Source organism: Hyla sarda, chromosome 1 (genome assembly GCF_029499605.1).
Source record: "Hyla sarda isolate aHylSar1 chromosome 1, aHylSar1.hap1, whole genome shotgun sequence".
NCBI classification, from domain to species: Eukaryota; Metazoa; Chordata; class Amphibia; order Anura; family Hylidae; genus Hyla; species Hyla sarda.
This window is the reverse complement of record NC_079189.1, coordinates 283751360-283766724: the sequence shown is the minus strand read 5'-3', so window position 1 is coordinate 283766724 and position 15365 is coordinate 283751360. Positions and strand designations below refer to the sequence as shown.

The 15365-nt window shown below is 47.0% G+C and overlaps 1 protein-coding gene and 1 long non-coding RNA gene across 3 annotated transcripts in view; one reads left to right on the top strand and one right to left on the bottom strand.

The window, feature by feature from the left end:
- DOT1L (DOT1 like histone lysine methyltransferase) overlaps positions 1-15365 on the top strand; it is a 160022-nt gene that overhangs the window by 37929 nt on the left and 106728 nt on the right. For both annotated transcript variants that reach the window (XM_056574229.1, XM_056574240.1), the window contains exons 3-5: positions 4679-4753; positions 6693-6756; positions 9782-10010. In XM_056574229.1, the coding sequence (XP_056430204.1) occupies positions 4679-4753; positions 6693-6756; positions 9782-10010 (368 nt within the window). The remainder of the gene's footprint in view (positions 1-4678; positions 4754-6692; positions 6757-9781; positions 10011-15365) is intronic.
- The window catches only part of LOC130369244 (uncharacterized), a 30714-nt gene that overhangs the window by 6917 nt on the left and 8432 nt on the right, over positions 1-15365 (bottom strand). Inside the window, exons 2-3 of the long non-coding RNA XR_008892704.1 lie at positions 7166-7437; positions 4471-4560 (exon numbers count right to left, since the gene is read on the bottom strand). This is a non-coding gene — a long non-coding RNA (uncharacterized LOC130369244). The remainder of the gene's footprint in view (positions 1-4470; positions 4561-7165; positions 7438-15365) is intronic.

Genomic DNA, 15365 nt, shown 5'->3' with positions numbered 1-15365 from the left:
GCAGTTACCCCCACTGGTGTCTGTCAGATCTTTGGAACAGTGGGCTGTACGAAATTGGGCTGAATCTGTTCCAAAGATCTGTCAGACACCAGTGGGTGGTAAATGCTCACTGCACCCCTCATTACATTCCGTGAGGGATGTAGTTTCCGAAATGGGGTCACATGTGGGGTTTTTTTTTTTTGCGTTTGTCAAAACCGCTGTAACAATCAGCCACCCCTGTGCAAATCACCTCAAATGTACATGGCGCACTCTCCCTTCTGGGCCTTGTTGTGCGCCCCCAGAGCACTTTGCGCCCACATATGGGGTATCTCCGTAGTCGGGAGAAGTTGCATTACAAATTTTGGGGGGCTTTTTTTTCCTTTTACCTCTTGTCAAAATGAAAAGTATAGGGCAACACCAGCATGTTAGTGTAAAAAATAAAAATTTTTACACTAACATGCTGGTGTAGACCACAACTTCACCTTTTCATAAGGGTTGAAAGGAGAAAAAGCCCCCCAAAATTTGTTAGGCAATTTCTCCCGAGTACGGCGATACCCCATATGTGACCCTAAAGTGAGAGCGCCATGCGCATTTGAGGCCTGAGTTAGGGATTTGCATAGGGGTGGACATAGGGGTATTCTACGCCAGTGATTCCCAAACAGGGTGCCTCCAGCTGTTGCAAAACTCCCAGCATGCTTGGACAGTCAATAGCTGTCCAGCAATACTGGGAGTTGTTGTTTTGCAACAGCTGGAGGCTCCATTTAGGAAACAGTGGCGTACCAGACGTTTCTCATTTTTATTGGGGAGGGGGGCATGTGTATATGTAGTGTTACTTTTTATTTTGTGTTAGTGTAGTGTAGTGTTTTTAGGGTACAGTCACATGGGCAGGGGGTTACAGAGAGTTTCCCGCTGCGAGTTTGAGCTGCAGCGCAAAATTTGCTGCATCGCAAACTTGCAGCCTGATACTCACTGTAAGCCCCTGCCCATGTGAATGTACCTTGTACATTCACAGGGTGGGGGGGGGGGGAGAACCTCCAGCGGTTGCAAAACTACTACTCCCAGCATGCACAGTCTATCAGTGCATGCTGGTAGTTATAGTTTTGCAACAGATGGAGGCACACAGGTTGGGAAACACTGAGTTAGGAAACAGACAATGTTTCCCAACCAGTGTGCCTCCAGTTGTTGCAAAACATTCTCAGGCATGCTGGAAGTAGTAGTTTGGCAACATCTTTAGAGCCAGATGTTGCCGAACTACAACTCCCAGCATGCTTGGAATTGTAGTTTTGCAACACCTGGAGGACTACAGTTTGCAGACCACTATTACAGTGGTTCCCAATCTGTGCCCTTCCAGATGTTGCAAAATAACTCCCAGCATGCCTGGACAGTAAGCGCATTCTGAGGATGTGTAGTTTTGCAACATCTGGATGGGCACAGTGGTCTCCAAACTGTGGACGTCCAGATGTTGCAAAACTGCAACTCCCAGCATGCCCAGACGCATGCTGGGAGTTGCAGTATACATGGTCCCATTACAGCAATGCGTGTCGCTTTACGGCGCCGTGCATTGCTGTAAAGGGCCCGACCGCGGCTGAAGATCCACTCACCTGTCGCTGCCGCCGCCGCCTTCATCGCCGGGTTCTGGGTCTTCAGGGCCCCAGCACTCCCCCGTCGCGTCCTGCGGTCTTCCTCCCGTCCTCTCCGGACTTCAAGGGGCCGGGCAGGGCGGGAGGAAGTAAACCCCCGCCCCCCGCCCCCCCCCCCCGCGATTGGTCGGTTAACTGCATGGCCCCCATTGGCGTTTGCCCTGGATGCCTGCTGAAGCATTTCAGCAGGCATCCGGTTCCAATCTCTGCCCGGCGAGCGGCAGGGACCGGGAAACGCCAGGGCGTATGGATTCGCCCTGGGTCCTTAAGGCCAAGGGTGTGAGGGCGTACCCATACGCCCTGGGTCCTTAAAAGGTTAAAAAACAAACTTAACTCTGCTTCCTACATTCCCCCGTTGCGCCAGTATCTGCCTCCCGGTTCTCCAGTGCTGGTCTTCTTCCTGGGACGGTGACTCATACTGCGCTCAGCGTATCGCCGGCTGCAGCGATGTCCCGCCTTGGCCCGTGATAGGCTGAGCACATGTAGGGAGCCTGGGCCCTGCCTTCTCCCTGCTGCCCGGGGTCCTTATGACAGTGTGCTCAGCCTATCACTGGCCGAGGGGGACATCGCTGTAGCCGGCGATACGCTGAGCACAGGATGAGTCACTGTCCCCAGGAAGATGACAAGCACCAGAGGACTGGAACACCAATATTGGCGCAACGGGGGAACGTAGGAAGGAGAGTTAAAGTTTTTGTTCTTTAAGCTTTAGCAGCCCGGGCACAGGGCTAAAGAAATATTTTTCACTACAGTTTTCCTTATAAGAAATGTAAAAAAAAAAAAGTTTGTAGTTGTGTTTTCTCTCCATATCATTGAAGTATCATCAGTGTATCTCCACCAGGGGACCAGATTTGCATCAAGGTGTGGCACAACAGATTTCTGTACAAATTCTGATTAAAATAAAAAGTTAAGGTAAAAATAAATTATTGCTGTCAACTATGAAACCAATTTGTAGCCGGAAAAGGTCAACTGCTTCAGTAGCACTGCCTGTAAACCCATGTATATAATGACCGAATGTCCAAGGTACCCATTGTCTGGCCCTGTTGCCAATGGGTATTTTCTACTAGTTTTATTGTTTTAGTATCCTGTTGGTACATTAGATAAATTCGTCATCGTTATAAGGGAATATTTTTTTCCCCCTCATAGACTCTGTATAAAACCTCACTGCAATACAGCACCGCACAGTGTCTATACAACTTTAGTCATCATCGTGATCAGGCTGCACAATAGGCTTATTGTTCTCACTGGATGACTTCTGCTATTACTGCCATCATACTGTGTAGCAAGCGATTGGAACAATGTTATACTATATAGAAGATTTATTACTTTTTAGGCTAGGTTTACATGGCTCACATACGTAATGAGATTATTCTATTAATTTTATATCATGCATTTATTTTATTTTTTTAACATTCATTTGTTATTTATACAGAAATTCATAGGTGATAATTTATGTATTTCTTTATTAATTTATTGATAGAACCCTTACATTTTACCATTACTGTCCTTGAAAACCAGCACACATACAGCAAATTGTATGCCTAGACCTCAAGGTTGCCTAAAGTGTGTTATTTTGGATGGGTTCTTTAATGAATTCTATAGAGCAGTACCTGGTGAAAAAGTTTACTGCTCTGTACCATGTAGTAGTCTATGTATAACAGAAGCCGCTAAGTGTCTGTCATCTGTTAATAGTCATATTTCAGTACTTTGGGAGTCCCACAGCGTATACTTCTTCTGAACACTGCAAAAAGATGGTTTGGTAAGAGCCCTAGGCTAGTTTTGCAGTTTCTGGCTGGGGTATACATTGATTACTTGCCCTGCTGTGTGTTTAAGGCTTAGTGTGGGGGATGGCTATTGGCTATCATGTAATGTGATAATGTACTTATGTTATAAATTACTGTACTATAAAAAAAAAAAATGTAAGCAGGATAAAATAACCGAACACCTTTACTTTGTTCTACATATATTTTGATGCATGTTTTGGTGGTCCAGCTTTTGGAGTCCCTTTGATCACAGAGGGGTCATGGGTCATTGCTGATCACAATCTGGCAGCAGGTGAAGGGATACATTTCACCCCTGCACCCGTTCCAACTGTCTAACCTTCTTAGAGGTTTGTACTTTGTGAACAATAAAGAAGCATTCATTATTCACTGGACAAGATGAGTGCATTGGACGTGAAGCACCATCTACAGTGTTTGATCCACGATTGCATGGTGGAGTACAGCGACATTCCCCTGACTTCATGGCTCTTTTTAAGATCCTCTCAGGTCAGATTTAATGGTCTGTGAACGGAGACTGTGACAGGCGTTGTTCTTTCAATGTGGGCAACCTTATTTAAATGTTGTGTGCCCGATATGAAAAAAACAGATACTTGCCTACCCTACTCTCCCAGGTTTCCCATCTCCTCCAACGTGTCACTCTTATTCTTACTTCTGAGACAACTCGTCTTGGCATTACTGCTCATTTGGCCACTTACTGAGGTGGGAAATACCTGCATCTAGTCATTAACTCAACGGACCGTTGGTGCCAAGACTCGTTCTTCTCGGAAGTAGGAAGAAAAGTAACAAGTTGGGGGTGCAGGCAGAAGTTTGTAAATTCCTTTGTGAAGGAAGGCTAGTGCCCACATACTTGAGAGTAGGCCACCAGTCAGCCCTTGGTTAGGTAACTGCACCCATATCCAAAGCATCTATTAAATGTGGGAGCATCGTTTGACCAATATCACTTCATGATCTGTTTATAATAACCTTTGGGGAAAAATGGCACTAGCTGTGGGGATTGTTTAAAGTAGTATTCTGGCTTAATATTTTTATTTTGCTGGGGTTAATGTGAGCAAAAACAAACAAGTGATACATACCCAGCCCCTGCAGCTCCCATTGCAGCTCCTTGTGGTTTCTTGCTGCTTATCACTTCTCCCTTCTTCTGAGGCAAGGAGTCTGAACAGGACCTACCATTTTTTTTGGAAGGTTTATATATTTTCATTTACTTTAACATTTTTATGACTTAGTTGCCACTGTTGAAAAATGACATTTTTAACACAACTTTTTCTTCTTCTCTATTACAAGGTGGGTATGTGAGGAGATCCCAGATCTGAAGTTGGCCATGGAGAACTATGTTCTTATAGACTATGACACAAAAAGGTCAGCTATCAAATGCTATGTAGACATTCTGTGATTTATAGTATACTGTTTCAGGAAGTTTGTTAGCTTGAGGATGAAAATCATTAACAACTAAAAGACTTTTATGGTTGACCTCAAAAGGAGACTGTAAGTTGAGGCTGTTAGGCTCTGCCCAACCCCTTAAAGGGGTACTCCGCCCCTAGACATCGTATCCCCTATCCAAAGGATAGGGGATAAGATGTCAGATCGCCGGGGTCCCGCTGCTGCAGCACCCCGCTATCATTACTGCGCAGAGCGAGATCGCTCTACACGTAATGACGGGCAATACAGGGGCCGGAGCATAGTTACGTCACGGCTCCGCCACTCGTGATGTCACGGCCCGCCCCCCGTCAATACAAGTCTATGGGAAGGGGGCGTGGCGGTCGTCACGCCCCCTGCCATAGACTTGCATTAAGGGGACGGGCCGTGATGTCATGAGGGGCGGAGCCATGACGTCACGCTGCTCCGACCCCTGTATTGCCCGTCATTACGCACAGAGCGAACTCGCTCTGCGCAGTAATGATAGCGGGGTGTTGCAGCAGCGATCCCCGGGGACCCCAGCAGTGGGACCGCGGCGATGCCAGGGGCGGAGTACCCCTTTAAGGAGACAGACTATTTTGGCCTTAAACGACAACTGTAGTGCAAGAATTTGATATATTGCTGTGCCCGGCTGCAAAAATATACAAAAATAAACTTTAACATACCTTCCTATGTTCCTTTGTCGGTCCGGTACCCACCTCACGGTTCAGCGGTCCACAGAGCTGTCGGCGTATCACCGGCCGCAGCGGTGATAGGCTGAGAGCACTGTCATGTAAGAAGTCGGCCATAGCACCTTACATGACAGTGCGCTCAGCCTATCGCCACCCGGGGCGGGACATCACTGCGGCCGGTGTGACGTCTCCATCCCCAGGAAGTTGAATGAGGTGCCGTGAGGCCAGGACCGGACCGACGGGGGAATGTAGGAAGGTATGTTAAAGTTTATTTTTTTTTTTAATTTAATTAATTTTTTTTTTTTTTTGCAGCCCGTGCACAGCAAATATGTCTTGCACTACAGTTGTCCTTTAAGGACACATTCTTGCGTTTAGTTATTTTTTTTTTATAGGTTTTTTTTTCTCCTCTCCTTTTAAGGCTTGGTTTCCAAACTGTCAGAAGTGTATTGAAAAGGAATAGAAAATATAAATGAAGGACTTATACTTCTCCTTCCCACTGGAACTACTTTTGGCAGGAAAAAAAAACTGCAGTGTCAGAAAATTACCTGTGTGGAAACAAAGCTTTAGGGAAGGGTCACACCGAAGTAATCCGCAGCCTAGTTTGTAATTTTTTATTTTTTTTGGATGGACCCTACAGTGTGCCTCCAGCTGTGCCTACTTGTAGCAGCAATCCGCCACTACGAGAAGACAGTTTTCTGTTGCCACACGCATGCGCAGTGTACTCACACATCACGGCTGCTGTCGGCCTGGCTGTATTTGCAGCTGCAATGCCTGCAAATACACTCCACATTCGCTTGGCGACTTTCAGATTGCTGGGTGTCTATTCATACCGATAGATTGCCGCTAGGAGCAGGTAGGTACAGCTGGAGGCACACTGCGGATCCTTTCCGTGTGACCCTACCCTTAGAGTCATAACTCATGTTATTTTTTCATCTATAGACCCATATGAGGGCTTGTTTTTCACACTACCAATTGTACTTCGTAATGACAATTTTCATTTTAAAATGCACTGCAAAGCTAACAAAATATTTGAGGGAGGAGTAGGTGGGGGGGTGATTGGGGAAGAGTTAAGGCTATTTTCAACAGTTTTCTGTTTAATGTCCATTTTTTTGCAACAGATATGCAATAATGTTCACCTCCTCTGTAATGCTTCATTTACAATTTTTGTTTCTACCACTGCAAGAATGTAATTCCTTATTGTTTTGCTATAGTTTTGAGAGCATGCAGCGGCTATGTGAGAAGTATAACCGAGCCATTGACAGCATACATCAGCTGGTAAGATTGCACACTCAACTATATTGTATGCAGCATGTATTTCTATGGGATGTCTGTTCCACCTCTAGGATCAAGTGTTAATAGCATGTGTTCACATTTATAATCTGACAAAGCCATTGTATGTATGCAACCTTTTGCTTTGTGCTTACTTATATTTATATTTTATAATAAAACTGTATATATTTCTCCTTGGTAATTGGATCATGAATAGAATATTACTGTTTATCTGGTTTATCTGTGTGTTACTAAGCTCTGATTGACATGTCTTTCCTTATACAATGGGACAGGACTGTCAATTAGGGCTGGCGGAATCCCTCAACGACTTGGGCCAAAGATTAAACTATTATGCATTCATAAAGACATTGTTTCAACTAGTTTCCCTTTAAATAGCTATGTTTAGTGTACATACCTGAAAATGCTCCTGGCACTGCTAAGCATTTACGTAGGATTCCATCCAACAAAGTGAGGCCACAAGAAGCGTACATTTGGCCTCTTTGGCGCTAGTATACCTTCATTGACTGTCATTTAATGCACTCTCTAGTACCAGTCATTTATCTTTGTAAATCTGGTCATTTTTGACCACAACATCTAGAACATAAGAACATGTGCCATCCTGTCTTGTCTCTGACCAACAAGCCTGAACTGTAATCCCAGGTTGATGATCATTAGTTCCTAGAGGGACTTAAAAAAATGTGTGTTTTAAAAACATTTCTTTTCTAAATAAAAATCACCTCATAGTGTAAAAAATGTACATAATTGGCATTGCTGTAAAATGTCATTTTTGCAGAGCAGTGTGTGGATGCATGCGTGTGCTTATGCACGCATTAGCCTGAACAGCTGATTTGGTGTCACTGGAAGGGATGCTAGAGTATTCTGATAGGGCAAATAATCTGACACAACACCAGCATGTCCTCTGGAGTTACAGCAGCACATAATCTGCTGCGGGCGACCGGAGGAAGACAGTGTATGTTTTTTTTTTTTGTTTTTTTTTTGTGCAAACCCTAACCCTGGAGCAATTATTATTTTTTTTTTTTCGATTTTCCCTGAAAACCCATGTAACTAAAAGTCCAGCTAAGCTTGACATGGAAAAAAGGGCTTGGGGGAGACTTATCAAACAGTTTCAGAGGCCTTTTTAAAAATGAAAGCTACTCTTTTTCTCCACATACCGTATTTATCGGCGTATAACACGCACTGGCGTATAACACGCACCCCCATTTTAACAGGGATAAGTAAAGATAAAATGTAAAATAAATGACTTGGACTAAATGCCACATCATCCCCCCCAACTTCCTTTTCTTCTGCACCTCAGTTTGGTTTCGTCCCCTCCAGTCCCCCTTCATTCCTTCCCTTTTTATCAGTCCCTGTGCCACATTTACCCCTCTCATCGCCACCCCCCATGTTTCATAATTTCCCCCTGTCATAGACCACCACTAGCCATACAGACATTAAGCCTTTAGTGCCTCCCCCACCATCATTTCCCCCTGTCTCATCATCCCCCCCCTGTCTCATCATCCCCCCCCACCCAGTCTAATCATGTCCCCCATCATCCCCCCACCCTGTCTCATCATGGCCCCCATCATTCCCCTTCATCATCATCCCACCCAGTCTCATCATGTCCCCATCATTCCCCCCATCATCATGTCCCCCATCATTCCCCCTCATCATCCCCCAACCTGTCTCATCATGTCCCCCATCATTCCCCCCACCCTGTCTCACCATCCCCCCTCATCATTTCCCCCATCATCCCCCTCACCCTGTCTCATCATCCCCCCTCATCATTTCCCCCTGTCTCATCATCCCCCCCCCTCATCATTTCCCCGTCTCATCATCCCCCCCATCATGTTCCTCCTATGGCATCCAGTGGTCTTCAACCTGCGGACCTCCAGATGTTGCACAACTACAACTCCCAGCGTGCCCGGTCAGCCAACTGCTGTCCGGGCATGCTGGGAGTTGTAGTTTTGCAACATCTGGAGGTCCGCAGGTTTAAGACCACTCTTCCCCTTTCCTTGTCTGCGCTTCGGCTGTCTTGCGGGGTCAGTGAAGCAGATGAGTTACGTCCTCTCCCGGCTTCTCTGTGCGGCACGTCACTTTTCGGCGGAGACTACAGGAAATGAAAAGTGACGTGAGTGATGCCGAGAGAGGACGTAACTCATCTGCTTCACTGCCTCCACCTGACCTGACCTGCCAAAGCGCAGACAGATAAGGAAAATAAACAAAACTAAAAAAAAAGCAGGAATGAGGGAATGATGAGGGAATGAAGTAAAAGCGAAACTCGCTTGTTTTCTCCCGCACTATCCACAGGTACTGGTGGATAGTGCGGGAGACACTGATTAAAAGGTAGGGCAGATCCGGACAAGGTAGGGCTCATTTTAATCAGCGTCTGCCGCACTATCCACCAATACTTGTGGATAGTGCGGGAGAAAACAAGTATCAGTGCGGGGAGGAGACGTCGCTGGTCACTGATTTAAAGTGGCCTCGGCCGTGCTGTTAATACTTAACAAGCAGACGCTGCTGCGGCCGCTTTAAATCAGTCACCAGAAGACTTATCGGCGTATAACACGCAGGCAGACTTTTTGCCTTAAATTTAAGTTTTAAAATTGTGTGTTATACGCCTATAAATACGGTACTTTATTTAGAAACCATGAAGAAATACTCTAAGTTTATATTTGCAGCATATATCTGCATGCATTGTAAATCTAGTACTGGCAGGTGTAAGAACAAACTAGATGTTGGTGTTGGCACATCATCTACATAGTGAGCTTGATTGAACTTAATATACAGCTTCAAGGCCTGTAGGAACTACTGTGCCTCCAAAAATAGCTGAGTAGTTAATGTTTCTGAGGATTGGTAATTTAGGCTTTATCTGTTACCTAGAACTAAAGCCTCAGATTTCCTACAATTGTTGTCCATTGTTATTATTTTTGTGTGTGTACTTACAAATGTGTTAAAGATTAAGTGTTTTGTCCTATGTAAACCAGACATCTACTCATTGGTTTTCTTTCTTTTTTTTTTTTCCTCCTGACAGTGGAAAGGTACCACTCAGCCCATGAAGTTGAACACTCTCCCGTCCACAGGTCTCCTTCGTCACATATTACAGCAAGTCTACAACCACTCGGTAACTGATCCAGAGAAGCTAAATAACTATGAGCCTTTCTCCCCGGAAGTTTATGGTGAAACATCATTTGATTTGGTGGCCCAAATGATAGATGAAATTAAAATGACTGAGGATGATCTGTTTGTTGACCTTGGCAGCGGTGAGTGATTTTGCCATGTAAGACTTAATGCGTTACTCTTAAGATTGTTCAAAAGAGGCTTTTTTTCACACAGCTATGAATTTTTCGCACACAAATAATTAGAACCAGATCATTTTCTATCACTGGTGTTTTATTACTGGTGGATGTTATATATGTGTTGTAAGAATCATAGAAAAACAGCTTCAATTGAATTCCAGCCGGAAGTACCCAACAGTACCTTAGCGCCCCAAGTACTCACCAGTACATCAGATAGAACCATTGCCCTACACACCTAGCTATTATAAACCATTTAAAAATAGTTTGTTCAGGTTTAGAACAAAAACAGCACTTTATCCCATTATAGCCAGTGTAACTACATAATAAAGAGTGCCTGTCATGTCCAGTGGAGGATCTGTTTAAAACTCCTGGGCACTTTTGTAGCCTAAGACTTGCCCTGAGATGATTTGCTTATAAAATGCCTTTAGAAATTCTGGGCATAGGTCTCCTGATTTCGTCATCTTGAAGAAGTTTTGGGCTACGAGTATGCTGGGGAGTTTTAGAGTAGTGTACGCGGTGTATTTCTGTGCTAGCACCCCATGTTACATCCCAAAATGTTACTATTGCATATGACCTCATCAGGGAACTTATGACAAACAAATTTCACTTTGAAATGGTATAAACACAGGAAAGAAATTGAGGAAGTAAGATGCGTGTAGCCACATTTTCTATTGGTGGTGATCTTTGATGGCAATAAAGTCCTATTTCTCTATCTGCTCCATTGGGGGACACAGACTCTGACAGTATGGTAACCAAAAAGCCGGCTCCTCCCAGCAGGATATACCCGCCTCCAGGTCACTGAGAAATTCAGTTTTTGCTTAGTGTCTTAACCAGGTCTCATATTTTTTAGGTTTAGGGAATAAGTTAGTGCTTTATTCCTTTTTCTGTTTTCAGGTGGGGACTCAGGAACTTTGGTTCACTGTTTCTCCATTACGAGAGGTGACAGGCATCTTGGATGTACTGTTTACCCCCTCTCCTTAACAGTCAGCGCTTGGGGTTGTACCTCATGGGTCCGGGTCCCCCTACTTCCCTGTTTGCCTTGCTATGAGCTTGGCTTGCTGCAGGTGAAAATGCTGACTGAAGACTACATTCTGAAGACTTCTTTAGGTAAGTTCTTCAGCATAGGTGAGTATTTTTCTCTCCCTAGGTCTTGCAACAGCTGGAGAACCCTGTTTTTTGGACCTATCCTACTGAAGCTGGGGCTGGCCGTGGGATACTTTATTCTTCACTGCAGGGGGATTGTTTTATATTATATGAGGGAGAAGTGGAGCTATGGGGCAGTGTGTCACAGTAGGTGCACTTTATTTGGGCATTGCGTTTTTACTTATACACGCCGGAGGTTTCTCCCTGCGGGCGTGTGCGCATTTTCACTTCGCCTGCTCCGTTCCCCGGGCGCATAGCAGCTCACTACAGGCGGCGTGTGCGCTCGGGGTTCGGAGCGGGCGCCATTACGAAGTCCCGCTGTGTTTCTTCAGCGGCCCGGCGGACGTTAGCTCCGCCCACCAGTCAGCATAAGCGCTTCAGTAGCGCAAATTAGCCGCCAATCAGCGCCGTGCGTACGTTTGGGGCCGTGCAGGGGCCAATCACAGTGCCCTTGCCTCTGACCCGACCTCTTAATCCTATTGGCCGGTGTCTTTCCTCTCTCCTCACAGCCACGGTGCGGAGTTCTCCTCACAGCAGCTACCTTGGGACACAGACTTGGGTTAGACTGTTCATATTTTTTTTTTTTAAGCTATGTCCGTGCCCAGAACTGTTCCTCCCTCTAAGCAGATATCGGGAATGTTAGTTACCCATTAGGCTTGTAGAATTTGCTCTGCAAAAATGGCAGGTTCTGCTGAACTCACTTGTTCTGCCTTCTCCCCCAGACCTCCCTGCTATTTCTAACCCAGGTGCTTCTTCAGACTTGGTGGGTTCGGCCGCCCCTCCTGCTTGGCACAGGTCTCCCATTCCATGGTGACTGCCTTGGAGAGGTCTACCCTTCACCGGCCCTCTAGAAGGTCCCGTTCCCCTTCTCCCTACACTTCACATAAGCATAATGGGGTGTCTCCTCTGACTCATCCCCGGAGTCTTCTGGTAGACACAGGCGTTCCTCTCGCAGGTCTCGCCCGACCACTTCTTCAAGCCTCAAGCGTCACTCTTCCAGAGGACGTTCTCGTGGTCACCGCCCTGGGTCTCCTGAGCCACGTACCAGGTCGGAGTCTCCCTCTTCCCGGGCCGCCTCCACTCATTCACACTCTCCTAGAGAACTGGTGTCCAATTCTGCATCCGATTCAGAGGAGCGTTTGGACTCAGTGGACACGGTGAACTCATTGGTTATGGCCATAAGAGACACCTTTAACCTAGAGGACCCAGGAACTTCGGACACAGCTCCAGAAGTATCCTTTCATCGTGCCCGACCGACACCCAAAGTGTTCAGCTCTCACACTGAATTTGATGCCATTCTAGAATCTGCCTGGATGCATCCTGAAAAGAAGTTTCAGGGACTGAAAAAGGTTCAAGCCAAGGACCTTGTCTCCAAAGTGACTTCCTCTCAGTTGGTGGATCCTCCGGTTTCCCGCCTCTCTAAAGCTACTATTTTGCCGCTGGCGGATGCAGCTGCCTTCAAGGATCCGGCAGACAAAAAGGTTGAGTCCTTAGCGAAGTTTGCCTTTGAAGCAGCGGGTTCCTACCTTCGCCTCCACCTGGGTGTCTAAGGCCCTTTCGGTTTGGCATTCCCATTTGGCTTAAAACTTGGAACGCGGATGCTGCATCTAAGAAGTCTTTCACAGAGATTCCTTTTACCGGTTCCCGACTTTTCGGCAAGCGCCTGGATGAGATTATCTGAGGCGACAGGTGGCAAGAGCTCTTTATTACCTCAAAACAAGTCTAACACTTCTTTCCGCAGAAAGTCTTCTTCCTTTCGGACGTCTGACCCCTCTAAGGGGTCCGGCCAGGCGCCCCCACGTGACAAGAAGGCCCCTTTTTTCAAAGCCCATCCCTCTTGGAAGTCGGACACAACCGTTTTGCGGCCAAACTGCAAGCCCACTTCTGCATAAAGGAACACCCCCACCCGCAGCTTTTTCTCGGGTGGGAGGTCGCCTCTTGCTCTTTCGAGACGTTTGGACCACGCACATTCAGGACTCCTGGGTCAGGGACGTGGTGTCCAGCGGATACCGGATAGAATTTGCCTCCCTTCCGAGGGATCGTTTTTTTTTTTCTCACGTGCTCCCCGATCTCCCTCGCTTGCGAGGGAATTTCGGGAGGCTCTTCAGTCCCTTCTCGTCCAGGGTGTCATTGTCCCAGTTCCTTCAAGGGAACACTTTCGGGGTTTCTATTCCAATCTTTTCGTGGTTCCCAAGAAAAACGGTTCTGTGCGGCCGATCCTGGATCTCAAACGTCTCAACCAACATAGTCTTATCTGCCATTTACAAATGGAATCTCTCAGTTCGGTGGTGGCATCAATGGATCAGAGGGAGTTTCTTTCCTCGGTGGAAATAAAGGATGCCTACCTCCACGTTTCAATTTTTCCTGGACACCAGCGGTACCTCCGCTTTGTGGTTCCGGAAGGTCATTATCAATTTGTGGGTCTCCCCTTCGGTCTGGCCACAGCGCCACGAGTCTTTACCAAGATTCTGGCGCCTGTGGTAGCTCTGTTACGGTCCAGAGGGGTGTCAGTGATACCCTACTTGGACGACCTCCTCATCAAGGTGTCCACCAGAGCCCAGGCTCTGGAGAATGTGAGCCTTACTCTTCAGACCTTATGTCACTTCGGGTGGATGGTCAACCGAGACAAGTCCTCTCTATATCTCTCTATCTATCTATCCCTGGCTTTAGCTGTGGATGCCCTAGTAATTCTGTGGTCGGGCTTTGTCCTGTCCTACCTGTTCCCTCCTCTCCCCCTGCTTCCCAGGGTTCTGAGGAAGCTCAAGGCGGAAGGAGTTCCCGCCATTCTGGTGGCTCCAGACTGGCCTCGAAGGGCATGGTACACAGACGTGGTCTGGCTTCTGGACTACTGTCACAGGGTCCCCTTTGCCACCCCAATTTACAGTGGCTGCATTTGACGGCGTGGCGGCTGAGACCGCGGTTCTAAGGGCCAGCGGCTTCTCTTCCCAGGTAATTCGCACCATGCTCAGGGCTCGCAAGCCCTCCTTTGCGAAAATGTATCACCGTACCTGGTGGGCTTACTTTCGTTGATGCGAAGCTCAGACTTTCTCTCCAGTTACCTTTTCTGTTCCCTGTCTCCTCTCCTTTTTGCAGTCGGGGTTGGAACAAGGACTGGCTCTCAGCTCCCTTAAGGGTCAGGTTTTGTCCCTTTCCATTCTCTTTCAGCATCCTCTGGCTTCCAACTCTCATGTCCGGACCTTCCTTCAGGGTGTGGCACACGCTGTCCCTCCTTATCGGTCCCCTTTTCCCCCTTGGGACCTGAACTTAGTTCTCAGCGCTCTCCAGGACGCACCTTTTGAGCCTCTTAGGGAGGTTCCCGTTCACCTCCTATCCTGGAAGGTGGCTTTTCTTATAGCTATTACTTCCATTAGGAGAGTATCTGAACTGGCAGCACTCTCCTTCCATTCTCCTTTCCTGATAGTTAATCAGGACAAGGTTGTTTTCCGGCCAGATCAGTCTTTCTTGCCTAAAGGTTGTTTCGGCTTTTCATCTCAACGAGGACATCGTCCTTTTGTCCCACTTCTTCTCATCCCAGGGAGCGCCTGCTCCACAAATTTGGATGTGGTACGAGCTGTTCGGACTTATCTTTCTGTCACCTCTTCCTTTCGTCAGTGCGATTCTTTTTTCGTCCTTACGGAAGGCCGTCGGAAGGGACAGCCTGCTTCAAAGGCCACCATTTCTCGGTGGATCCGATGTGCTATTTCGGAAGCTTACCGCTGCAAGGGGAAGATCCCACCCCTCAGGGTCTTGGCTCATTCCACCCACTCTGTGGGAGCATCCTGGGCTCTCAGAAACAAGGCCTCGGCCTCGCAGATCTGTAAAGCGGCCACCTGGTCGTCTTTGCACACTTTTTCGAGATTCTACCAGGCTCATACCTTCGCATCGGCTGATGCTAGTCTGGGCCGTAAAGTGTTGCAGGCGGCGGTGGTACAGCCGACTGCCTGACCTTTTTTCTCTGCCCACCCAAGGGACGGCATTGGTACATCCCAGAGTCTGTGTCCCCCAATGGAGCCGATAGAGAAAAGGAGATTTTTTAGACTTACCGTAAAATCTTTCTCGAAGGATCCATTGGGGGACACAGCTCCCGCCCTTTTCAGGGGTTCCTTTTTGGTTATCTGTCCGAGGGAGTGTTCAGTTATTTTTTTTCTTCTGGTTCTCGGACAGTTCATGGTTTTT